This window comes from Mus caroli, unplaced genomic scaffold, assembly GCF_978045245.1.
Source record: "Mus caroli unplaced genomic scaffold, Mus_caroli_1 scaffold_19, whole genome shotgun sequence".
Lineage (NCBI taxonomy): Eukaryota > Metazoa > Chordata > Mammalia > Rodentia > Muridae > Mus > Mus caroli.
In genome coordinates this window covers 47707154-47734044 of record NW_028227274.1, presented here as the reverse complement: position 1 = coordinate 47734044, position 26891 = coordinate 47707154, and the positions used below count along the sequence as shown (strand labels likewise).

At 39.2% G+C, this 26891-nt stretch overlaps 1 protein-coding gene across 3 annotated transcripts in view; it reads left to right on the top strand.

The window, feature by feature from the left end:
* The window catches only part of Dtwd2 (DTW motif tRNA-uridine aminocarboxypropyltransferase 2), a 64951-nt gene that overhangs the window by 7755 nt on the left and 30305 nt on the right, over positions 1–26891 (top strand). Inside the window, exons 1-5 of one of the 3 annotated variants that reach the window (XM_029471749.2) lie at positions 13929–13970; positions 17344–17502; positions 18217–18307; positions 22564–22658; positions 22942–23134. In XM_029471749.2, coding sequence (XP_029327609.1) covers positions 17489–17502; positions 18217–18307; positions 22564–22658; positions 22942–23134 — 393 coding nt within the window. In that variant the 5' untranslated portion in view covers positions 13929–13970; positions 17344–17488. Of the gene's footprint in view, positions 1–13928; positions 13971–17343; positions 17503–18216; positions 18308–22563; positions 22659–22941; positions 23135–26891 lie in introns of those variants that run through there. The other 2 variants (XM_021150839.3, XM_021150841.3) reach the window with 2 other exon arrangements.

The following is a 26891-nucleotide window of genomic DNA, read 5'->3' as shown; positions in this document are numbered from 1 at the left end:
AGCATTAGGTTGCACGCTCTGTTATTTTAAGGGATAACAACTGCAGAGCAGTGTGTCCTTAGCACCTCACCTTAGAGCTCCAGAATAGGGAGCTTATTCACAAAAAAGAAGCGTGTGTGTGTGTGTGTGTGTGTGTGTGTGTGTGTGTGTGTTCATGTAATGGGAGTCAGAGGACAACTTGCAGGAGTCAGTTCTTTCCTACCTTGTGGGGATCAAACTCAAATTACAAGGGTTGGAGGCAAGTGCCTTTACCTGTTAAACTGGCCCAGGGCTGCTTAAAAAAAAATGCATATGGATGTTTTGCTTGAGTGTATTTCTGTGCTCCAAGTGCCTGAGCCTGCCTGGCTTATGCCTGAGGAGAACAGAAGAGAGCCCCAGAACTGGGAACTGGAGTTACCGTTGTGAGCTGCTATGTGGGTGCTGGGACTTGAACCCAGGTCCTCTGGAAGAGCAGCAGGTTGCCTTACTTGCTGAGCTAGGCTTCCAGCCTTATAGTTAACTTTCTTTATACATTTCAGTTTACATTTTTATATGTAATTTAAATGTTTTTATTAAAGCACTATAAAATTATTAAAATTGAAGGCATCAGATATAAACTTGAAAATTAAACTTATAAAAATGTTTGTTCTTTTGTAGTAACTTAGCTTAAAATAACCTATAATTAAAAATATTTTCATTCTATTATTTTAGCTATTTTTTTCTATTTTGAAAAATTTCAGCTACTTTTTCAAAAATATTTTAAGTTTTATGAAAAACAAAGACAAGTATACAGTATACAAGTATACAAGGACCAGGGTTAAGGTCACCATCACTGTCCGTCAGTCTCTATGTTATCCCACTGGAAGTCTTCTGGGCTGTAACACACCATGTCGGTTCATTTGCTGTGTTAACAGTGCCTTGGGACCCTTTCCTGAGACTTGCCTCTGGTTTCTCTCAAAATGGTGTAACTTGTTTTAGAAAAGTGCCCTTGTTGGTTAGCTGCCACCACCACCTGCTACTACTCTCTTCCTCCTCCTCCTCCTCCTGCTTCTGCTCCTCCTCCTTCTTCTTCCTCCTCCTCCTCCTTTTTTTCTCAATCCTGGATTTCCTTAACAATAGGTAAAGCACCCTGGCACTTCTCTTAATGAAAACCTTTGTTGAGGCTTTTCAAGAAGTGTTTTTAGTTATTTTGTAACATAGTGACCAACCAGCAATTAGCCTCAGTTATTTGGCTACACTTTAGGCAAGTAAGTACAAATTGAAGACATGATACTTATTTTAAATCATCAGAAGCATCAGATAGCAATGCTGCCTCAAGTCAGCCAGCAGCTGTGATGACGCCTGACTTCCTCCTGCTGCTTTTCAGTGCTGTGAGAGGATGGCTGGAACCACCTTAGAAGGGAAAGGCTGCAGGGTCATGGTGTTTTTTTTTTTTTTTTTTTCCTGGTCTCACTTATGGTGAGACAGAACTTATGACTAGGAGAACAAAGTAGCTGGTTCATGGCAAGTAGGAGACAGAAAGACCAACAGCAATGCCTAAAGACAAAAGTCTTTCAAGGCTTTCATCACACCGCCCCGCCCCCAGCCTCCTTCCTCCACATGTGTCCTACCTGCTGAAAGTCCATTCAGCTGAGACTCATGTTAGTCCATTGCTCATATGTACTGACCTCTCTGAAGTCTGCCAGCCACCAACTAACCCTTCAAATCCCAAAACTCTTCTCCCTGGCCATTCCGTGGGATGTAGGTGACACTGGTTGGGTATGATCATCATGGGGCCGCCTTCCAGTGCCTTCTGTAGCCTTTGACAGATGTGATCTGGCCAAACAGGGACAATTGGAATTTTTATAAGGACAGCGGACTGAAATAGTTATGATTTCTCTTGCTTTCCATAGTTAGTGTTTCTTAGTTGTGCTCACCCTCTGAATACAAAGGAGGTATACACTTCATGGGAAATGCTGCCTATTGCTATATCTTACAGTGGAGCATATGGAAACACCTCATACCATTCCACAACAGACAGCAGTTACCTACTCACATGTGTGAAAGAAATGTCCACTGACTTAAGCAACCTTTTTATTGGACATGTATGTGGGGTTTTTTGTGTGTGTGTGTTTTATTTTATGTGTATGTATTTTGCCTGCATGTTTGCATATCACATCTGTGCCTGGTGCTTGTGGAGGGTAGAAGAGGGTACCAGGTCCCCAGGAACTGGAGCGATACACATTGTAAGCAACTGAATCAGTTCTGGGAATTGAGCCTGGGTCCTTAGTACTTAAGGACTGAGCCATCTCTAGCCCATCTTCTTGGCTTCCCTGACAAGTAGAGTTTAATTCTAAAGGTTGAACCCAGGGCCTCAAGCATGCTAAGCGATTGTCCCACTACTCTCTACACCTACAGCTTTTTTTCTTAAATGTTTTATTGCTCATGTAAATTTGCTAGAATGTCAGACATGCAGCCAATTCCTGATTTATGTCTAGGATTTTGGGTGGCATCCTGGAATTTTGATACTGTTAAGGTAGTTTTCTGGGCTGTAGTCTCAGTGACTTCCATCTGTGGTTGACATCATCATGGGTTTTGGCAGAGGAAATGCTGTTGTGTGTATAAAGCACCAATGCAAGTGGGAGGTGAACAATTAGGAGACACTTTTCCTAGCAGTCATGGCTTGCCAGGGCAACCATTGCAAACCACCACAACTTAGAAGCTGAAGACAACAGAAGTTTGTTCTCAGACCTTAGGAGTTGAGCGTTGGAACTCAACTTGTCACTGGTGTGGTTCCATCTGGGAAGATATTGTTCCTTGCTTCTCTTTTCTGGCTGTTGTTTGATTAGTGGTCTGCCCCTCTTTCATCAGATCTTCCCTTTTCTTTTTTCTTTTTTTAAAGATTTATTTATTTATTATATGTAAGTACACTGTAGCTGTCTTCAGACACACCAGAAGAGGGCATCAGATCTCATTATGGATGATTGTGAGCCACCATGTCGTTGCTGGGATTTGAACTCAGGACCTTTGGAAGAGCAGTCAGTGCTCTTACCCACTGAGCCATCTCTCCAGCCCCCCCCCCCCCCTTTCTTATAAAAGTCATTTTAAGTCATCCTAGACCAATTTCATTGTATGGTTCTTAATTATGCTTGCAAAGGTCTGATATTCAAATAAAGCCATATTTACCATGTTAGGGGTTTAGGACTTGGACATACCTTTTTAAGTGACATTGTTCAACTCATACGATCTGATACCTCTTATATCTCTTTGGATTTTCTAGTAAGAATTTAAGATCACCAACATTTTTACCTTTTCTTAAGGGTAATATTTATACCAAGCAAGCTTGAGAGATGAAATCTTTGTCCAAGCAAAGGTTTGTATACTACTTACAAAACCAGTGGTTTCCCAAGCTCATTGTTTCTCCTGTGATATAAACCATTTTATCACCCACTTTATTCTTGTGGACTCAGGGAAGAGAAGGACTGCTGTGAACATTTGGGATGCTCCGAGTACCACAAATAATGCACTAAGATGCTTGGCCTCTGACTCAGAAGTCTCCCCTCTTCTTTAGACTAACTCACTGATCTCCAGTGGGGTAGAAATTCTCAGATGTGGCCAGGAGGCTTCTGTCTTGTCAGATTCTTGGATGCTGGAATCCCTTGGGCAGGACATTCCTGGAATTTGATCCAGAACATGAGACTTAGAGTAAAAAAAGGACTTTACCCCTTGTCTAACTCAGCGGTTACCATCAGAGGATCAAAAGGATAGCACGTGAGCCCAGAGTAATAGGGTGACAATGGCCAAGCATGTCTCTAGGAACAGCTAAACAGCTAGAGAATATACAGAAGACAGAGACAACCTCTCAGTATGGGACACAGTGCCGCTTAGTGCCTCAGTTTCCAAGAAACTGTCGTAGAATCCAGATAGATATGAATCACTAGTAGTTTTTCTTGAGGAAAAACAGGTAGTGTGACTGAGTTCAGATTGTACAGTTCATTGCTCAAGCCTTGTGTGAAGTAGATTTAGACCTCAGCTAGTTCTTCTCCTATCTCAAAGTAAACAACTCAGGTGTGCTCTGCAGATGTTTGTTATGGGGAGCCTTACACTAAGCCAGGCACGGACTGGCAGGATGAAGATGAAGAGAACTTGGCTGTTATCATCAGGAGTCTCCAGGGGAGGAACACAGGAGTTGTGATGTAGCATGACGGGAGATTGAGGCAGGGTGGAGGGATTTACTACCTGGAGCTCATGAGAAATGAGCCGCTTGAGCTACTCATTACGTGTTCTTCTCACTGCTGTTGCTGTCCTGGTTTTCACAGTTCTGCACTTATGGTAGCTGTTTCCCAGGTTGCATTTCACCATCAGTCCAGTTCCCAACACCTGGGGCTGCTCCTGTTATTCTTTTCCTGGAGATCTGTGCTTGTATTCTAGGTAAGGGGAGGGGTTCAGACTCCTGAGTGTACTGCCTGAAGCCTGCAGCTTAGTCCTCAGCCTGCTGATTTGTGTCTTTCTCTGCCACTCCATACATACCCTTCCTTGTTATCAGGAAATGTTGCTTTTAAACAGTTATTTTTTTATGTTTACCTCTTTACCTTTGTCCTGTTAACTTTTCCCCTTTGAGAGTCTCTTCCTGTATGAAATCCTATTCTATCTCAGTCCAACTTAACTGCCACGAAAGTTTTTATCGCTTTCTGTTTTTTTCCAAATTTGAGCACATACACACACTCTCCTTCCCTCCCCGATTCTCCCTCTCTTCTCTTTCTTTCTTTGCATATATGTGTACAGCACATGTGTATGATATTTGTGTGTCTGCATGTATGTGAGTGTGGGCACATGCACATGTCAGAAGACATGTCAGAAGTCAGGACAACCTTGGGTGTAGGTCCTTGCTTTCCACTGTTTTGAGAGAGGGTTTGTTTGCTGTTGTGTGGTCAAGACTTAACGTGCAGGCTTTCAAAGAGTTTCCTGTCTTTTCTTCCCCTCTCCCCTTAGGGGCACTGTGATTATAGATGTGTGGTACTGTGTATGGATGGATGTGTTTTCTGTGATTCTCAACTAAGTCCTCATGCATGCATAGCAAGTGCTTTTACACACTGAGTCATCTCCTAAGCCCTTGAACTGTTTTCTTCTTTTAAACCTAGATTCTCCCTGCTGCACTGTTTACTTCCTTATATCTATCCTGACATCCACACTCACATCCCCAGTTACTTTTAGCCATTTTATACTAGTTTATGGTTGCTTGGGTATTGACCTTTTTCTTCTAGCTTCTTACAGGGTCTAAAGCTTACCTTCAGCTATTTTAACTGTAGTGATATGTACGTAGGGCCTAAAACAGCTTAGACAAAGTTGTACCTTAAGACACCATGAGCAGTAGATATATGGACTCAATGTAAAGTACTAGTTAAAAGCATCTGGACTGAGAGCTGTTGTAGCGCCTGCTATATTTTCTTCAAAGGAAGTTACTAACCTATGTGAGCCTTCTATTTTTTACCTAGAGTAGGGCAGTAGTACTAGCACTTTGACAGGTAAAACATTTGCATTGCATCTAACATAAAAAGTATGGGAGCAATGCTAAATTCTCCCTCTTTTCTTCTCTTCCTCCTCTTTTCTTTAACTCCCTGTTCCTCTTCTTTTCTCTTGTATGAACTATCACTTATTGTCACTAATGAATTAACACCTTTTGCTGGTATCTAACTTCCTTGTTGCTAGGGTATTTTCCCTTAAACCAGAGGCTAAGGGACATAATGAATTTGTGTTAATCTGTAGATCACATCAGGTCAATTACCCATCCTTGGAGGTGTCACCCTGGGGCTTCTAGTAGGTCTTCGTTTTAAGCAAATCTTGTCAAACTACTTGAAACAGACAGACAGACAGATAGACAGACACACTTTTTGGATATGACTTCAAATCCATGGGTTATTCATAGTATTGGAGTAAACTAAACCTTAAAATACTCTATTTCAAGAAAAATTCTCAAGTCTCTTTATATATATATTTTTTTTTTGAGGAAATAGACATGTAAGTAAAGTTAGGAAAATATAAAACCCCATATTTTAAAATGTAGGCAGTTTTTAGATAAGCGACAATGAAAGAATGAACAAAATGAAGATTTTTGTAGTAACATAATCCTCACACTTATGCTGTTGTTTGGGAAATAGCTTTACTTTTAACCATTGACTCCTTACCTGTGCCTTTAATTCTGCCCGTGGCAGGGAACTTGAGCTTCTGTGTACATGGGGCGGGGCGGGGCGGGGGCGGGGCGTGACTTCATGTCTTGTAGGGTCTGGACACTTGGCCCAGGGCCACTTCTTTAGCATGCTGAGGGCCTGGGTTTGACTCTCAGTACTAGAAGAAAATAAAGAACAGTTTTTGTTGTTGTTGTGCTTTGTTTTTTTGTTTTTTTCTGGGGAGGGGCTTGTGGATTTGTCTTATATTTATTCAGTCATTTATTTTAATATTTAGTATCTGATAAATAATATTTAAAACAAATTATGCAAGTATAGAAGCAACATTATGGAGGGGACTCTGATTAATTTGCTACTAAGATACCTACTTCTATCTTGTTTTTCCTGTGTAAGGCATCAAAACCAGGTATTGTGGATGCAGGCTAGATGAGAGCTCTCTCTTATGTACATCCTCTAGGTTGTTCCATCCATCCGTCCATCCGTCATCATCTACTATCTATATATCATCAGTATGTTTATCTTAAAAACAGGAAGTAAATCATAGCTGAATGTAGATAATAATAAAGTTCTCAGTCCATAGGATCAAGTGTTTGAATAGTCGAACACCACCCCCCCACCCACCCCCCCATTGATAGAAGAGTTGGGAAGGATTGGGAAGTATGACTTTATTAGAGTAGGTGTATCACTGAGGGCAGGCTTTTTCTCTCTGCCTCATGATTTTGTTTCAGTATGTGAGCTCTCAGCTGCTGTTCAGTGTCATGCCTGCTGCAGGCTTCCTGCTATGAAGGTCATGGACTCTGATCCCCTGAAACCACAAGCCCCAAATGAAATGCTTTCTTTTATGAACTACCCGGGTCATGGTGCCACTTAACAGCAGTAGAAGAGTAACTTTAAGAGTTAAGGGTCTGACAGAATAGACTTACCTCCACTACTGTACTGGAGGTTTGCTTTGTTTTTCTGTGTTTGTGTTTGTTTTGTTTTGTTTTGTTTTTTTAGATTTATTTATTTATTCTATGTAAGTACACTGTAGCTGTCTTCAGACACTCCAGAAGAGGACGCCAGGTCTCGTTGCGGATGGTTGTGAGCCACCATGTGGTTGCTGGGATTTGAACTCTGGACCTTTGGAGGAGCAGTCGGGTGCTCTTACCCACTGAGCCATCTCACCAGCCCTTGTTTTTGTTTTTTATCACATTTTATAGATGATTAAAAAATTAGTATGTATGACTATTACATATACTTACATACATTTTATTTAATAATACTGGATAGATGTTATAAACAAATATAAAATTGATTAAAAGGAAGAGACAATGAGGAGATAATCTGTGAAAATGTCTTTCTCAGTAATGATAGTAAAATGTGCTATCATTTATTTTTTCAGTTACTCATAAACAAGAGTAAGATGTGAGTTTAATGTACAGTTTCTGGGGCAGGTGTTTGAAACTATCAGGATACTTATTCCCCTTGAAGACTTTCTGCCTCTTTTACAGCAGTATTTTTTTTTTTTTTTTTTGGTTGTAAAATGTATTTTTAATTGGGAGAATATTTTTACATGTCTGCCTCCATGCCCCATCCTCTCTCCAGCCCCTCTTAGGTACCTCCCCTTCCACCCCTCCCATTGCCCATCCACTCCTAGGACAGCCTCTTTGTTTTTTATTATTATTGTTACATATGTATGTATGTGTATGCACATATGTTTTTTTTTTTGTCTGTGTATAGTTTTAGAGCTGAACATTGTGTTGTTCAACCAATAATGGGCCTCATCCGTGGGAAAAGCTGATTCTCCTCTCCTAGAAGTCATTAATTGCCTATGGTTCTTTGTCTATGGGAGCAACTCTATGAAAAATTTCCCCTTCCATGTTACTATGGCCATTGTTGCTGCTATTGTTATGGTTTTGTTTATGTAGCCATTTCCAGTAGAGATTGTTTTACAGCAGACTTCCTGGTATTCTGGCTCTTACAATCTTCCTGCACATTCTTCCTCAGTGTTTTCTAAGTGATGATGTTAGGAGCTATGATATGGATAGATGTATCTTTTAGGGCTGGGCTTCCCACTCTCTTTTTAATTTTTTATTAGATATTTTCTTTATATACATTTCAAATTTCAAGTGCTATCCCAAAAGTTTCCTATACCCTCCCCCCCCAACCCCGCCCTGCTCTCCTACCCACCCACTCCCTCTTCTTGTCCCTGGCATTCCCCTGTACTGGGGCATATAAAGTTTGCAATACCAAGGGGCCTCTCTTCCCAGTGATGGCCGACTAGGCCATCTTGTGCTACATATGCAGCTAGAGACATGAGCATTGGGGGTACTGGTTAGTTCATATTGTTGTTCCACCTATACGGTTGCAGACCCCTTCAGCTCCTTGGGTGCTTTCTCTAGCTCCTCCATTGGGGGCCCTGTGTTCCCTCCAATAGATGACTGTGAGCATCCACTTCTGTGTTTGCCAGGTACTGGCATAGCTATACCAGGGTCCCTTCATCAAAATCTTGCTGGCATATGCAATAGAGTCTGGGTTTGGTGGCTGATTTTGGGATGGATCCCCGGGTGGGGTAGTCTCTGGATAGTCCATTCCCACTCTCTTTTTATCTCTGTGTTGTGTCCAGTTGTAGTTTTCTGTGATCTGTACTTGCTGTGAAGAGAGGCGTCTGTAATAAGGAGTATGCACTTATCTGTGGTGTAAGGATAAAATTTGCCCTGCGGTAAGGAATTACACTGGTTGAACAAATGGCAGTAGTAGATTTTTATCTAATGTCCATGACCTCACTAGCCCCAGGGCTGGCTAGGTTTCTAGTACCTGGCTTAATTTTTCCGTGTTGAGTGAGCTTTAAGTCCAATTAGACAGCTTACAATAGTAATTTTTCCTTTTTATGCTTTTTCTTAACTCCTATAGTCAGTTTGAAAAGAATCCAGTAAGAAAAACAGCTGGGAGAATATATGAGACTATTATAGTTACTTAAATATGGAAGTCATAAATGGGAGAGGTTACCTATATATGGGATGAAAATTTATAGTATGTTAAATATTTGTACAGGTGCTTGTCTTTTTATTGGTCAAGTTGCATATATAGTTTAAAAAAATCTAACAAGTAGAATTCATTTTCTAGGCCATTTTAATTCTTTAAAAGATAGTAAGAACAGAGCGGGGCTGGCGAGATGGCTCAGCAGCTAAGCGTGCACGTTGCTCTTCCAGGGGGCTGGATTTGCTTTCCAGACTCACAGAACCCGTCACAGTGTCACAGTGCCTAGAGCTCCTGTTTTAAGGGATGTGACCCCTTTCTGGCCCGTTGGCACCTGTATGCAGGTCACACACAGCGTCAGCACACACATAAATAAAAGTGAAAGAATGTTAAAAAAAGGAGCAACCAAAATACAGCAGAGGGCACTGTGGGATTTAGTTTTTCACAGTATGCTTTAAAATGAGAAAGCTGTTGCCAATTTTGTGTGTGCTGTGTTGTAGTCTTCAATTAATGCTGCAAAGAGCTGTGGAGTTCTTAACTTTCTTCCTCTTTTGAGAATATTAAGAAAAATTGTTGTTTTGGAAAATTTGAGTTAAGCTATTAATTTTTGGGGAGTGGGTTTATGTTTGTGTTTCTTTAGTTAATGAGTAAAAATCCTTTAAAATAGTAATTATTGTAAATCTATTCATAAATCCTTAAATCTTGCTTTTACTTATGTGAGATTATCTGGACTAAAATCAATACTGTAATAGGGAAAAGCTTTCAGTGAATATTGTGTAAGGGACTTAATTAGGTTTTGAAAGATTTGTTTATAGGTCCTAGCATCTCAGATCCATGCCAGCTATATCTGCATTAGCCACCAGGCTGTCAGAGGGGTGTTGGGAATGGCAGGTTAACAGGTACTGCCACATTCACTGAGGAGGCAGTCAGTTTGTATCTGCAGGTGTCCTACATATCCATTCCTGCATCTCTACTGAGAAACAAAGAAAAAGCTTATCTCAATCAGATCCCTTAGGGAAATTTTTTTTGCAGGTTCCATTCATATTTTAAAAATATAATTAAAATGCATTGGGTTATATAGATTTTTAAAGAAGATAAATCCTAATGAATGGAAAAACAATAATGTGTTTTCAATGCATTATAAATGTAGTGAATGGAAAAATTCAACTCTCTGGTCATTCCATTATAATTAGATGTACAGTATATATTAAAATAGGAATTCATTGAATTTATTATTTACTATACTTTATACAGGTATGAATTTTTCAGACTTAAGTTTAGATACTTAGAGTTTTTTATTCTTTTTAAAAGAGTCTAGAATGAAGATGGCAATTACTCTGCAATTACTATTTATTAAGAGATAGTTTAACAGCTGAATAGTTAGTCATCATGACATATGTGCTGTAGGAAAAGTATTTAAAAGAGGAAAAGTATTTAAGGTAACAGACACAAATTCTCAATATAAAGTAACTCACTAAATATAGAATTGGTTAGTCGAAATGATAAGATGTTTTAAAGAACTGTAATTTCGAGGCTGGAGAGAGACCTCAATTACTAAAGCATTTGTTGTACTTACTGAGAATCTTAAGTTTGGTTCCTAGAGCCCCTATAAAAAGTTAGCTAGAGCTGGCAGTGATGGTGCACAGCTTCAGTTCCAGCACCCTTGAGGCAGAGGCAGGTGAATCTCTATGAGTTTGAGTCAAGGTTGATCTGGGACAGCCAGGACTAGAGAGAGAGACCCTGTGCCAAAACAGACAAATGAGGGAAAAAAAAAAAAAGAAAGAAAAGAAAGAAGAGCCGGTGTGTTGGCACAGGACCCTGAGGTTTTCTGCCCAATCAGCCTACTTGGCAAGGTTCAAATCAGTTAACTACCCATGTCTCAGAAACCAGTGTGGATACCTCCTGAGGAGCGATGCTTTAAGTTGCCCTCCATGCACATGAATACACTTGCACACGCACCTGCACACATGTGTGCTCACACCAACGAACTATAGTTTCAGGTTACATTTAATTATTTGAATTAGATTACTAAAGACTAAAGTTAAATATGTAGGAATTGGTGTTTTATGAGGTTATCAAAGCATGAGAGGAAACAATTAATTTTAGCTTACATCACACTTACAGAGTTTACTCAAAGTGCTTAGCTGTTTTCTTCAGTAACAGGTTTGCCTCTTTCATCCTACCACTTATTAAGTTGGTCACAGAATATTCAAATGGAGAACAGAAATGCTGGGTTTGTAGTAGAAACAAATTACTTAAGTACTATAGAGAAAAATCACGACGGAGGTATGAAATTTGATGACTAGGAAAAATGAAGGGATGGGATAGGAAATTGAATAGAAAAGCATCCATTGTGGAGGTAAGAGAGATTGTAGAGGTATTCTTTCATACACCGAGCATTGTTTGAGATCCTACTATGGCCTTGTTAGGAATGTAGCAACAAAAAGAGGAGGCCAGACTTTGTTGTTCTGTAGCTGACAATGTAGTAACCCTTCCCTCCAGCCCCCCGGTATTCTGTTAATACGATCTCCAGTAGTGATTAAATATATGAAGGGAAATCAGGATAAGGAGCTAGAAAGTGGTGGTAGAATGAGTGGATTATTTTAGAAAGGTGTATTGGAGCAGATAAGATGATGAATGAAGTCCTGCAGATAGGTGGAGCTAGTGAGACATCCTGGAAAATAGACAAGTATAGGGTACTCTTCCTACCCTGCCCCGCTTCACCACCTCCCTCTCTTTGGTTTTTCAAGATTTCTGTGTATCCCTGGCTGTCCTGAAACTCACCCTTGTAGACCAGGCTGACCTTGAACTCTGAGATCTATCTGCCTGGTTCTGCCTCCCAAGTGCTGGGATTAAAGGCTTGTGCTTCTACCGCCTGTATGTAGGTGGAAGCACAGATACAGGGCAAGAGCAGCAGCTTGCATCAGAGCAGGCCAAGGTGCTTCTTTTCTGCCATAATCTTTGTGGCAGTCTAGTTTAGCAGTCTGGCTCAGGAACAAGGTGATGTATTCCACACAGCACAGCTATAGATGACAGCTTCATACCTAGAGGAATTAACATCTCATAACTCAAGCAAGTTTCTAGGGCTCTAAGTTAGGGAAACTCAAAGTATGGTGTCCTGATCAGGTCTTTATAGCTTTCTAGGCAATATGCATTCTATCAGTTGTGCATTGTTTTAATCATATGCAGGGTTGCCTAGTGATAGAGTTGTCAGGGCAACTAAACTGGTTGGCTAGGAAAGGTCATATCTTCATGAAGAGAAAATGGTTTCATTGGCTTGTTCGTTTACTGTTCTGTTGTTTGTTCTCTGGTAACTGCTTCTTTAAAAATTCAAAAGGCTTTGACAGTCTTCAGATGCCAGAATGGATAAGTAGGCAGCATTTAGATAGGAATGAATTTAAGTTATTCAATGGGAAAGAAAATCCTGCAGGGTGGATGCCTATAGGGAACTGCATCTGAGACTGTCCTGCTATTTATCTCCCACTGCAGCATCAGTATCACCCACCAACTTGTCACAAATGTTACTCTGTCAGAAGCTCGGTGAGCTGATGATTAATTAGGCTCAGCAATTTAGCTTAATGAGCCTCTGAGGTGACAGGGATGTAAGCTAATGTTTGTAAACTTATATCTCAAACACCAAAAGGAAGTAGACTAGTCAAAGGCCACCCTGTACTGCAAGATACACCTCCTGATCCTTCCAGACAGCCACCAGCTGGGGCCAAGTATTCAAATGTCCAAGACTAATGGGAGGGAGGGAGCATCTTAGTTCACACCACCATGTTTCACTTGCTGTAGCCACACCACAGTCACAATTACTTAGAAGTCCAGAAGTACAAGTAAGAAGTTAAGGAACTGTATGACTATGATTAATGACAGTGAATTCAGCCCTGTGAGGAAGAAATGACTGCAAACAAGACGAGGAGTGTTCTAGAGCATAATCATGTGGTTCTGAAGGTTAGACACCATCCTTAAAATTAGGTAGTAAGTAGGGTATGGATTGATGGGTTAAATTAACCAGGACTCTAACCAGTTCTAGAGAACCAATTTTATTAATAGACTGCTAGAACACACTTGGTAAATGTTCTTAATGGTTGTTAAATAGGAAGATGACCTGTTTTTTGTACTTAGTTATATTTGATATCCAAAATTTCAAAATTTCAAAAGTTTTAAAAAGACTATAGTATTTTGGATCAATTTATTTTTTATAAAGCTAGTCTCATGTAACATTTTCACCAGCTTCACTGAAGGAGTATTTATAAAGGGAAGTTTGAGTAAGTTGATTTTGCAATGCTAACAGGAATTTTTAAGGATACCAAGGTTTTTAAAGTTTTAAAAATGTCCATAATAGTTGAAATGACACCTAATAGCAAATGCTATACAACACAGCTGATGAATGGTAATTATAAAAATGAAGTGTAATTGGTGATTCACGTACTAAAGGTTTGAGATGAATGTTCACTACTGTGCCAGCACAGGGGGCTATAATATTAGGACTTTGATCTGTAAAAAAAACTAAAGTTAATATTTTTATAACTATACCTGTTTTGGGGCCAAAATTTGCATATGTTTACTAAAAATTTATTGAACTATACCTTACCTACTGGGGTATGGTTAGGGTAAAACTTTAAATTGCCTGATGTTATACTAGAGAAACAGAAATTTTTATTTGATTTTTTTCACTGATTATCTTAGTTTATGCTTTTTGATAAATTTCATGTGAAGCAATAGAGTTTTAAGCTTTTGGGACTTTTAATGTTACCCTATTTCTTCTTTTACAGAAAGTGTTCTTTCTTATAGCAGACCTTGGTCTACACTTCTTAGTATACTCAGAGTCTTTAGGTCTGTCTGCCACTCTCTGCACTTTATCTAGTAAGTACAAAAAGACTTGTCACCCTGAAACTCTGTTCATAGTCACGACAGGGCATTCCCTGTGCTGCAGGACAGTTATACTAGATCATCGCAAAGGGAGCTAGAAAGTGGGTGCATTGGATTATTAGTCTTCTTAAGGTTCATTGAGGGGGAAAAAGCTGGTATGTGTGTGTGTTTAAAGATTTATATATCTTATTATTTTATGTATGTGACAGTTTTGTTTGCATGTGTGTTTGTGTACTACCTGTATGTTTGGAAGAGTGTATCAGATCCCATGGTACTGTATTGATGTGCAGTTAAATGAGCTATCATGTGGGTGCTGGGAATTGAACTTGGGTCTTCTTCAAGAGAAACAAATGCTCTTAACTATTGAGCCAATTCTCTAGCCCAGGATTGCATATTTTAATTCCTACACAAGGTATCACCTAGACCAGAGCTTCTTAAACCCTTTCCCATTGTTGGGGTTGGAGAGATAGCTTTATGCTTAAAAACACCTACTGCTCTTGCATAGGACTCGGGTTCAGTTCCTAGCACCCATATGATAGCTCACAGCTTTCTGTAACTCCAGCTCCAGGGAATCCAGTAGTAGCCTTTTCTGGTTCCCAGGGGCATTGCATACACACACACACACACACACACACACACACACACTAACACATATATGTGTGTATGCACATATATATGTGTGTGTGTATATGTGTATATGTGTATATATATACATATATATACATACACACACATACAGTAAAAAATACATAAAGTGTAAATATACAAATCAAACATTTAGTGAAATTAAATCAGAAAATTTTTATTTTAAAACAATTCTTTGGAATAGATACAAACCTATCATAGAAGATAGACATCTTTGTTTTTACATAAAGAATTAAATTTTAGCTAAATATTTGATCCTGCAGAACACTACAAAATCGTCCGTATTTTTCAGAGTTGATTGATACATTTAAATTTATGATTTGGGTTCCTGTTCTGACTTCCTTTGGTGATGAACAGCAATGTGGAAGTCTGTATAAACCCTTTTTCCCCCAAGTTGCTTTTTGATCATGGTGTTTGGTTGCACAGTAGGAGTTGAAGGAGTTGGTTGCTCTAATAGCTATTTTAGCCAGCCGACCCACACTCTGTAGTTTAGTGTAAGCATTTCTTACTTGGGCTACCTTACACTTAAGTGGAGGTAAGATTTCACAGTGGTCAGTTCTGAAGGTGAGGACACTGATGGGGATTAACTTGTTTGCTGCTGTAAATGTCACATGCCATCACGGCTGTAGGCACTCCTCAAGTGTTTATTGGTCATTTGTATCTCTCCTTTGAAATTTGCTTCTTCACTTCATTCTGTCCTTTTGCTTATTAGATGATGTATTTTTTAATTTGGAGTTATTTATCGTTTATAGTTATTAATTCCCAGTCACATGTTTGTCAAAGATTTGCTCTGTAGTTTCACTCTTTACTCTTCCTATTTCCTTTGCTGTGGAGAGGCTTCGTGTAATCCCAATTGTCAGTTCTTTGTGAAAGTAACTTTTACTTGCTCTCAGAAGCTTACTGCTGAATAAGCTCACTCTTTCTAGTTCTTTCTGAACTCTGGCTGGCTGGGTCAACTCAGCTTTTCTGGCTTAAATCTTCTCCAAGATGACTGACTGAATCTGGCTTTCTCAGCATCTCACTGAATTTCTCAGCTTGTACTCAAACTAGCTCCGGCCATTTGTTCTAATCTCCTGGCTCCTCCTTATTCTTCTACTTCAACTGCCTCTGCTGACCTGCACTGACCCGCATGAACTCAAGAACTCAGCTCCACTGTACTGCGCCCCCTGCACTGCGTTTCCTGCACTCACTGCACCACACTGGGCCCCCTGCACTGACTGCCAGCTCACTCACCTGCCACCTGATTGGCTGAACTCCTTCACTCTCCCTGGACTGCTCTTCAGTAGCTTTTCTCCTGAGTTGGGTATATTCGGTTTCTTACTCATTCTGTCAAATCTTTCTCTGATTTGTCATTTTGTTTGCCCTTCAACTAGACGTCATTATTTGGGATTAAAGTTGTGCAGTAAGGGAGTGTGTGTATTCCAGCTGGATCATACAGACCTTGGGCTTTGGATGTGATCAGAGCAGCCATGTTGCTGGATTAAAATTCCTTTTCAGCTCTTGGGTGGTTTCCTGTGCTATTTGAGTTCATTACAGAAGGCCCTTACATATGCTTATATTTTTCTCTAGCACTTTCATTCTTAGGTTTAAAGAGGGTCTTTGATATATTTTGAACTTGGGGACAAAGCAACAGTTCTAGTTTCATTATTTAAAATCACAGTGTCCTGTTTTAGCAGGATTATTTGTGAAGAGGCTGTCTTTTTTTTCCCACTATATGTTTCTGACTCCTTTGTAGAAGATTAAGTGGCTATTGACCTGTAGGCTTATCTATGGGTTCTCAGTTCTGTTCTGTTTGTCAGTGTCTGGTTTTGTGCCTCTACAAAGCTGGTTGTGTTACTGTCTGTGGCTTTGTAATGTGGTTTGAGGCCTGGAATTTTGATACCATCAGTATTGTTTTTTCTGTTTAAGACTTCTGTGGTTGGGATTGAAGAGATGGCTCAGCAGTTAAAAGCACTTGTTCTTGTGATGGATGCAGGTTCAATCCCAGAACCTGCATGGGGACTGAAAACTGTCTGTAACTCTGGTTCCAGAGTCCAACACTCTTCTGGCCTCACAGGCACTGTGTGGTACACATAGATGAAAACAAAGTACTCATATGCATTGTTCGGTTTCAGATCCTGGGACAAGGGACTGAGGTGCATATTTTACATATTAAAGTAGACCTGGTCTCCAGGTTCTCAGCACCCCTCAGTCCCTAGTGGCATACCCTGTCCCCTACCATGAACGTTCCAGCCCAGGGGCTGGGCTGCCCTTCCCCAGAGGCTCTTCCCTATATAGTCCAGACATTTTGTCTGCCACACGTCTCTCTCTTCTCCTTACCCTGTCCTCTCTGCACTACAGCTCTTTCTTTCTCGTCCTTCACCACATTTCCCCATAGCGACTCCCTTGTCCTAAATCTTTGGGGCCAGTGAACTCACCTAAGAGCAGCTTCCCAATAAACCTGCCTTTAATATATTCTAATCCGGCTTGAATTGGCTCATTTTGCCACCAGAGAACCTATCACACATAAAATACATAAATCTAAAAGACTATTGTGGCTATTTGAATTGGTTTGTGAATCATAGGATTTTTTTGTTTTTTCTACGAAGAATGAAATTGTGACTCCAGTGTTAAATGTGGATCTATTTACAATTGCTCTGTTTGCTTAATTAATTACTTCCTTTATTAAATGTGGTGGCCTTAACTCTTCTGGCTAATTTTGGTTTGTGTCTTCTTTTACCAGATATCAGCCATGTTTTTGGCCTTAATTCTCTTGATATTGTTTTTGATCTTTGCCTCTCAGTCTGTGGGTGTTTTTTTCCAATGGGATATTTGCTTTGGAGACAACAGACAGTTAGATCTAGTTTTTGAGTCCAGGCATCCAGTCCATGTCCTTTTACTGGTGAGTTAAATCCATTTACATGTAAGGTTGTTACTGAGAAATGTTTACTGTTTACTAAATCCTGTAATTTGTTGGTTCTTCCTGTGCTTGGCTGGGTTATTGTTTTTCATTTTCTCACTTGCTAAAATTAGAGGTTTCCTAGTTTATTAATATAGACAAGTGGACTTCTTAACTTTTTTTTTGTTTGTCCTTCCTTTCCTGAAATTTATTTCTCATGCTCTTAGGACCTGAGACTATTTTATTTTATTTTTTTCTGCCTCTGGGTCCAGGCCTTTTGTTTTGTCCTGAGTTCTGTTCCTGATGTGAAAAGAAAAAAGTATCTCTTCGTGAATGAAAAGGCCCCGGTGACCTAGTGACTACTTTTCCAGTAAAGACAACTAATATTTATTGAAGTTCTTTAATATTAACCAATTAAATTGGTCTTGTGGTGGATTGAACCTATGGCTTTGTGAGTGCTAACTAAGTGCTATACCATTGAATGTGGTATACTGCCAAGCCCAGAATCTCTATGGATGGAGAATAGTTTACTTAAATCTCTTTCATAATTTCATGTCTAAAATATTTTATTACATTCATTAATGATGTTTTATTTTGAGCTTACATAGCTTTCTAAGCCCCTTTAGTTATAAAACACGGCATGATGTTGACTGGCGTCCTATTAGGATGATGTTCTATCACATCTTAAAAACTCACTGGTTCTTTTTTCTCTTTCAGCCGGCCCCAGAAAGTGTGCTTATGTCCATATCTCCCAGTGCACCCACTCCAGATCTCTACCCATTTGTACATAATCCAGCATCCAGCAGAGGTGAGTTAGTGTCCTCAGGAGAAACATGAGTCCACCGAGGAAACACGCGTGTGAACATGCGCATTCCTGGACGCTACAGCTCTGTAGCGTCCAGAAAAACCATTATCGATGAGAAGTATACTTTATATTTTGAAAGCTTTATCTATGAGATGATAATAGATGCTTGAGACAATGTTTCATATGATTCTATTATAGGGTAAAGATTTAGAACTTCTCCAGATTTGCATGATACAAATATTTATTTTTTTGTGAATAAAGAACTCAGAAAAATGATTACTTTTAAAACTTTGATCATAGCCTTTGCTCCCTGGTGTCTTTTCTAGCTAGAGTAGATACTGACTTTGGCATTTTACTCTGTCAAAATGGATATGAAGGTAAAATTTTCTTTCTTTTAGGTGGCTAGAACAAACACATTTACTTAGTACTGTGCCATCTGTGATACTTTTAAATTAACATTCTTCTCCTTTGTTTAGAAGTCCACACGTGCCAGTGAGTGTCATATTTGTGAGCTTTGATTTGTGATGAGGGGATGTAAGGAGTCAGTACAGAAGTAGCAGTGAATGATGTAAATGGACTTAGTGTTAACCCGAGTGAGAACTCCTGAGCGTTTAGAACTCAGTACTCTTATGTCCAAGCAGGCTATAACAAACAGATAATAGTAATTAGTTTATTTTTTAAGTTCACAGCCTATTCAAAGATACAACAAGGATGTGAAATCAATTAGCCTTTTATGTTTTCGGAGTGATGAATACTGTTTCTCTGTTGCAAGTTATTTCTTGGCAGCTCCTCCTCAGACTTCACAGGGTCTTGTGATGCTGACATTTTTGCTGCTGGATTTTCTTACTGTAGTGAGAATTTCGTTTCTTTGAAAAACACAGACATGTTATGGGATTATGTTTTTGTTTCAGTCCCAGGTGTGGGGTATATGGGGCTTTTCAGATTGTCCACAGCAGCTGATTTCAGTCCCAGGTGTGGGGTATATGGGCTTTTCAGATTGTCCACAGCAGCTGATTTCAGTCCCAGGTGTGGGGTATATGGGCTTTTCAGATTGTCCACAGCAGCTGATTTGCCTCCTGCTCTAGCATGGGCTTGATTTTGCCAGCTGCAGATAGTTTCTGCGATAGTGTAACGTTTAGAATTCTGAGAACTTTTTCAGAGGCTATAGAAATACTTGGGCCCTACGAGGTGGAGTGGTTGTTGGTTGGATGGTTGCTGTTGGTTGTGGTTTGTTAAGTAGTCTTTGCAAGGAAGAAACAAGAAGAAATTAGATGTCCTGTCTGCAAATATCAAACTTGTCCCAAGGAACTCAGTGGCACTACCCAGCAGGAAGTAGTCAAACGACAGTGTCGCCCTCTTTCCTCTCCTTTTTTCTCTTCACTCTATGGTTAGGGGGTTAAAAGGGTGGAAAAGAAGGTAGACAAAATGGAAGAAAGAAGAACCCACAAAGTAACAAAAGACCGGCTACATGTTACTACAGTTAAGATTGTAATATTGTACAATTTATATTTACAGAAAACAATAGCTTCTTGGTCATAGGGAGTTAACATTTTTAATGAATTTTAATGATTACTGTATATATTATTAATATGTATAGTGAATATTTGTATATATTATGGTATAAATATGGTACTTTTTCATGGTTGTCCTAAGTTATTAATTAGATAGCTTTCAAGGTGTAGTTTTAAAAGTTGATTTGTGGTGATTTTTATGTTTTGAATTTTTTTACAGGTATTTAAAAAACCCATAATTCTCACTTTAGCCGATCCATTATGACTACTACAGTTGTATTTTATGGATAGACTAGCCAAATAGATTCCCCTATCAGCAGAGGGACTTCCTGGTCTTCATCTAATTCACTGATATTAGGCTTCCTGTGTGTAACTTCAGCACACTACTTTGCATAAACTGATTTGACAATTTCATGGGTCTCCCATGAAAATGGGATTGAAAACCATTTGGATGGGTTCCAGGAGTGAGATTTAGGGAAAGAGATGTGGTAGAGTGGATTGCTTGGAAGTGATATGATGCATATTTCAAGAGTAGGGACAAATGTAAAACATGCTTAAAAACAAGAGGTTATCTCAAAAATAAGCAAAAAGAATCTTTACAAGGAAGTAATATTATACCAAATTGCATGACCTTATGAACTATGTATTTAGTCATAATGATATAATCACTGTATATTGATTTTGTTGAAATCATTATCAGATGTGAGAGTAAGCTTAAGGTGAGAGTTCAGAATGCTAACTTGTTAGGAGAGCTTGCACTTGTGAAGAGTCAGTGTTCTAGAGCAAGACTGCCTGAGTTTCAGATGCTGTTAGCTATGTATATATAGTCCATAGCCTTATGCAAGATAATACCTCTCTCTGGGCTTCAGTCTCCTCATTGCTAAGATGGATGTAATAAACATTCCATTTCTTAACTGGTTTGTTGAGAAAAGTAAATGGGTATTATATTTATATGCCACACACTTGGAATTGTATATCTTAATGTTAGCTATGATGATGATCATTTGTAGTTTATAATATAAAAATTGAAAAATCAAAATTGTAACAGATATTATAGCAAATATGGAAATAATTCTCAGAAGCAAAAGCTAACAGTTAAAGTGATTGCTTCTTGGACATGGTGTGGGGCATTGGGCTATGCACAGACAGGCTGAGATGCTGAACTCTGGGACCTGGTGGTCATAATTTACCTTCAGGCTAAACTCCTCCCCAGTTACCTAGCAACAGAAAAGATAGCAGCTCACTAAAAGGGGTGGTTCGGCCCCTCCTCTCCTCTCTCACTTCTTTCATTCCTTTGTTCTCTTACCTCTCACTTCTCTCTCCTCTTCCCTCCCCTCCCCTCCCCTCCCCTCCCCTCCTCTCCTCTCTTCTCCTCTCTCCCTCTTACTTTCTTTCCCACCCCCTACCTTCTCTCTTTCTCCCTGCCTTTCTACAATAACGCTCTAAAACCATAGTCTGTGCTCATCAAGATCCGCTGTGCTCACTCTCCCATGCCTGGGAACCTCTCTTCCCTCTTCCCTCTCTCCCATAACCCTGGGGCTAAAGGGTGTGGCCCCGGGCCCCCTAGGTTGGGCTGCCCCTTGTCCCCCCAACCACCACCCCGTCGAGTGGGTCAGAGGCTTGCATGCCCACCAGGGCTGTGGAAAGCGTCTGGCAGCCCTCCCGAGTCCAGAGCATAGGTGGAACTCTGGCAGGACGTGGGTTCTTCCTCCCCCCTCTTTCTCCAGGCCCCTTTTTAGTTCCCACAGACATGGTACTGGGGTGTACACATGGGAAAATTAGGACATTTAAAATCTTTGTGACTATTTAATTTGACATATATAAATGTATTACTTTAACACACTGGCAAACTTCCTGCCTCCATAGAACTAATGATAGAGTTGTGGTAACAGGAAAGCTTCTTGTGAGCTGTGAAGTTAGGATGCTGAGGAAAACTACTGATGGTGGTCAGTGTTTTCTTGGCAATTGTGAATCCTGAAAGTGTGGCCTGTTTACATGGGAAGAGAGAGGAGGCTTTCTAGGGTGGGCAGTGTCTTCATCAGCAACTTAGAATTGTGTAAGAAAGCTACTTCCCTTGTACAGGTGACATTGTGGAGACTTTTGTATTTTTGTTTAGAGTCCAGTATTTGTTTTGTTCCTTAAATTGTTCCATTTGGCCATTAGCAAGTGTCAAAATTAGTGGCTGTCATTTTGACATGGCCTTTGTTTTATCTTTTGTGCATTTTGCTGCTTTTTTGGTGTAGAGATACAGGTTATCATCTGCAAGCTGACATGTTCAAAATGTAATTACTGTTGAAATAAAAAGCTTGTCAGTAAATTATTTAGTTTAACACAAATTTACATGCATTTATAATTTATTTAGTTTATTATTAAGATTTATTAATTATACATAATAATGGATTTCCTTATGGCATTTGCATGCATATCTACAAAGTGTTCTCCCCTTATAATTTATAATTCTAACCATTAGCCTGAAAATATATCTAAATAAGTTTAAAAAGTGTGCTTGTATTATACCGATAGAGAAATGTTATCTCTTCTTAAACTCTGATCTTGATTAAAAGACATGTAAAAATATATTAAGTTAGAAACCAGATAGTTCTCAGAGAAGTTTTTCTTTCTGCCGTGCTGATGCTGACACTCAGGTCCTTGTATCTCATGAGCAAGCACTTTCTCACTGAGTTTCATCAGAAAAGTTTAGAAGTGCTTATCTAGGTAATAACTCCATGCTTTAATGTTTCATTAAAGGAAAGCAAAGTGTTGCGCACAGTCCCTCTGCTAGCAGCATGCCTTCCCCCAGACAGATGCACAGTTAAGATTGGCCGCCGCTTCAGTGAAGAGCGGTAAGTGGACTGACTGACTGGGAGGTTGGGAATAGTTCTTTTCAACATAGGTGTTCCTTTGGGAGGGTTAAAAATGATGCCACTGGCCATTGGATAGGAAATAAGGAAGAAGAGCATGGAAGAACTGTGCTGAGGAGACAACACTGAGGCTTTGACTGGCCTTTGCATTAGTGTCTCCGTTCAGTTAGATGGCAGAGGGAATGTTGCTTAGGTCTTCACTAGTGCAGTAAAACTTATGTTTTCCCCATACCTAATAAAGATATCTTAAAAATTATTGTTTTAGAGATGTTGAACTTGCAACTGTTTGCCGGGACTCTGGTACATTAATATTATATCCAGGGGCTGAAGCTACTAATTTGGAAGAATTTATATTAGATTCTCCTGTTTATCCTTCCACAATCATCCTCATTGATGGTACATGGAGCCAGGCTAAGGACATTTTCTATAAGAATTCCTTGTTCCGACTTCCCAAACAGGTAAACTAACTACTTTAACAAACAATAAGTTCTATTGTATAATTACATACTATTTAGGTTTTTGGTGAAAAAAATATAGTTTAATATATGAATTAAGTGGTATTCATGTGTATGAATATATGCACTTAGATATGCACCTATATATACTTTTATATAGAGAAAATTTTAATTATATCATCTCTTTATGTATATAAATGATTTTGTTAAGAAATATATTTAGCTGGACAGTGTTGGCACATACCTTTAATCTCAGTACTTGGGAGGCAAAGACAGGTGGATCTCTGAGTTTGAGTCAGTCCTGGTCTATAGAGTGAGTTCCAGGACAGTCAGGACTACACAGAGAAACCCTGTGTCAAAGGGAGGGAGGGGACTGAGGGAGGGGAGGAGAAAAGAAAGAAAGCTATATTTAAATACCTACTTAGTTCTTATTAGTAATGATTAAACTTTTGGCAAAGTTAGTCATATTATCATATGATTTATTTTTTATTTTTCAATTTTTTTTTAACATTTAGTGTGTGTTTCAAATTTGACATAATTTGTTGTAATCAGAGTTTTTGAAGTATTGGGTTATGTTTGTGTCCCTGGAGTGAACTCTCCTGACTTGATATTCTGTGTACAGCTGCAGCTTGTACTCTGTGTTATGTATTGAGCTGTAATGCACATGTTTCCGTACTTCTGTCTGGCAGGTTTGGGCACCAAGGTTGTTCCAACTTCATAGGGTAAATTGAAGGACTGTTCTCTATTTCTGGAATAGTCCCGTAGAATTAGATCCTCCATAGAAACGAGATGGAATGATTTGATAAAGCAGTCTGCTCTGGTCACTTAAAAAAAAGGTAGCTTTTCAAACCCTTCACACTCTTCTGTGGATTCCTCAAGCTTTTTAGTTACATTTGGCCTTTCTTTCTCTATTTCTTTAGGGGATTCTCCCTTCCGAGTGAGCAGTAACATAAATTGTTAAATAGTTAACTTGTCCTGAATGTGTTCTTTCTTGTTTCTTATACTATACACTCAGATCCCCACATACAGATACACAGAGATACACCCATGTATATACATAAACACACACACACACACACTCTTCTTTTTACACCTCACAAAGTTCTCTACTTTATGAGCTTTTCAAAGCTTCTATATTGTTTATAGTTGCTATTATATTTTGTTTTCACTTAACTAATCTAACTTGATCAATTTTTCAGTTGTATTTTTAATTGTCATAATCCTTGCCTATGCTTCTGGAGTGGTTCTCTGGGGCAGGTATATATGCTTAATGATAAATTAGTGTGCTGAGTGCCATTACCGTGAGTATTCATTGTTGTTTTGTACTGAGACCATTTCCTCAACTGTGATTGTTTCTTCGTGGTCAGAATATTTAGATTTGTTTTCCAGCTATTTTGAAGCTGTCTGTTCTTGTCCGGAGCCATGGTACTGTGTGACTGAGCGTGAGCACCTCCTCCTCCCGGCTCACTGGGTCCCGTGCTGTGGCCTGTCACTCCCCTCTTTGCTTTGCCATTCCCCACCCCTTTGCAGTCTTTGCCCATTATTTCACCTCAGTTCTGTGATAAGCTTTAGATTCCACAGGAGTATGATTGTATAGCACGTTTCTTTCTGTGTCTGGCTGTGTTACCCAGGATGTTGTTGTCATTGTCTATCCCGGTGATGCCGACGGCAGGGCTTCATTCTGTATGGCTGAGTCATACCTCACCACACATGAGTGAAACTCGTATGTGGAGGAAACTCTCTTTCTTCTCCTTCATTGTACAGTTTTCTTTGAAGAATTTTCTCTGTTGTGGTTTGGTTGCCACAAAGTCCTTTAATTTGTATGTATCTTGAAGTATCATTATTTCTCCCTTTTTAAACATAACATCAATGGGGATAGCATTTTCTGTTCATAGTTATTTGCTTTCTGAGCTTGAAATATTTCACTTCATGCTTTTCTGGCTTTGTAAAGTTGCTGATGTAAGGTCTGGTTATTGTGGTGTTCCTGCCTCTGCATGTAAGTTGACGGCTGTCAGATTCTACTTTTAGTATTGTTTCTTTGTACTGTTGACATCTTGGCTATGATATATCATGGAAATGTCATCATGATATCAAGGTCATGTCAATTTGTGGTTCTTCTCCTATGTTTTTATGTGTACTTTTTTCTCTAGGTTTGGGATTTTTTCTGCTGTAATTTCATTAAAGAGGGTATGTGTTTCTTTTAGCATCATCTCTGTTCCTTTTTTTATCCCATAAATTCTTAATTAGGTCCGGACTCTTGAGTATATCTCAGTCTTCATGGAAATATTGGTTGTTTTAAGTAGTTTTGCTCATATATGTATTGTCTCAGGGTTTTACTGCTGTGAACAGACACTATGACCAAGGCAAGTCTTATAAAAAAACAACATTTAATTGGGGCTGGCTTACAGGTTCAGAGATTCAGTCCATTATCATCAAGGTGGGAGCATGGCAGGAACCAGGTAGCATGGTGCAGGAGAAGCTGAGAGTTCTACATCTTCATCTGAAGATTGGCTCCTGCATGGTTAGGAGGAAAGATCTCATTGCCCACCTTCACAGTCACACACTTTCTCCAACAAGGCCACACCTCCTAATAGTGCCACTCCCTGGGCCAAGCATATTCAAATCACCACATGTGTGTTTGTGTGTGTGTATGTATGTATATATATATATATATATATGTGTGTGTGTGTGTATATATATATATATATATATATATAATGCATATATATGATTGTATTATTTTCCATCCTTGAAGAAGTTCTTCATAGTAAATAGTGTTGTCTATTGATGATGCTTTCTGATGTAGTTTTTATTTAAATAATCATGTCTTTCATTTCCAGTATTTCTGTTGGGTTCTTTTTCATAGTTTCTTCAATGGATTTTTTTTTTTTTTACACATTTTGTTTTTTTTGGCTCTAATTTACTATATCACTCACTTTAAAGATTGTCTTGTCAAAATTTTGGATAGATTTCTATAGTCTGTTTGTTTGTGTGTGTGTGTGTGTTTGAATGTTCACTATAGTCATTTTTTTTTTTAAAAGTAGGACTATAAATTCTTTCTTAGTATTCCAGCTATCTCAGCAGTTTCTGACTTCTTAGGGAGCTGGTAGGTTGGGAATGGGCTGTGGTACACAGTTGTGTTATTCTTTCTGTGGAGTTTTGCATGTCTGTAGTTTTTTTTGTGTTTTAACTTTTGCATGTCTGTGTTTATTTTGTAGTTTTAACTTTCTCTTCTTTCACTCTCTGGCTGTTTTGTTTTCTGTGAGTCCTAGAGAGAGAAGTACATTAGCCTCACTTTTATTTTCTGACTATTTATGGTGGGGATTCAGTGGTATGCTCCACTTTCCATTGGCAGACTTTGGTTTGTGTAGCTATAGGAGAACCTTTTCATTACACTTGTTATGTTCAGAGACAGCAGCTTGGGTTATTAGTTAGAGAAAGTCTGATTATAGATTTGTTTTAGAGCTGGGTGTATTAATATTGGAGTAGCAAAGTGTGGAAGAAATAGGAAAAAGAGAAGATCCCGTGTGTCTGAGAAGCTGTGTGAATGGCTGAAGGTATGAAAGGGACTAAGGGGACTATTATAGATGTAGAAGAGAAGATCTGGGGGATTGTGAAAAGTGAAAACAGCCATTAAGGACAATTTTGGAAAGATAGAGGCTAAAACTTAGTGGGTTAACAAATAATATACAAATTTGTAAGTATAATTGCATAAGAAATAACAACAGGAGAAAATTAACTTCTAAAATGTTAGAGAAAG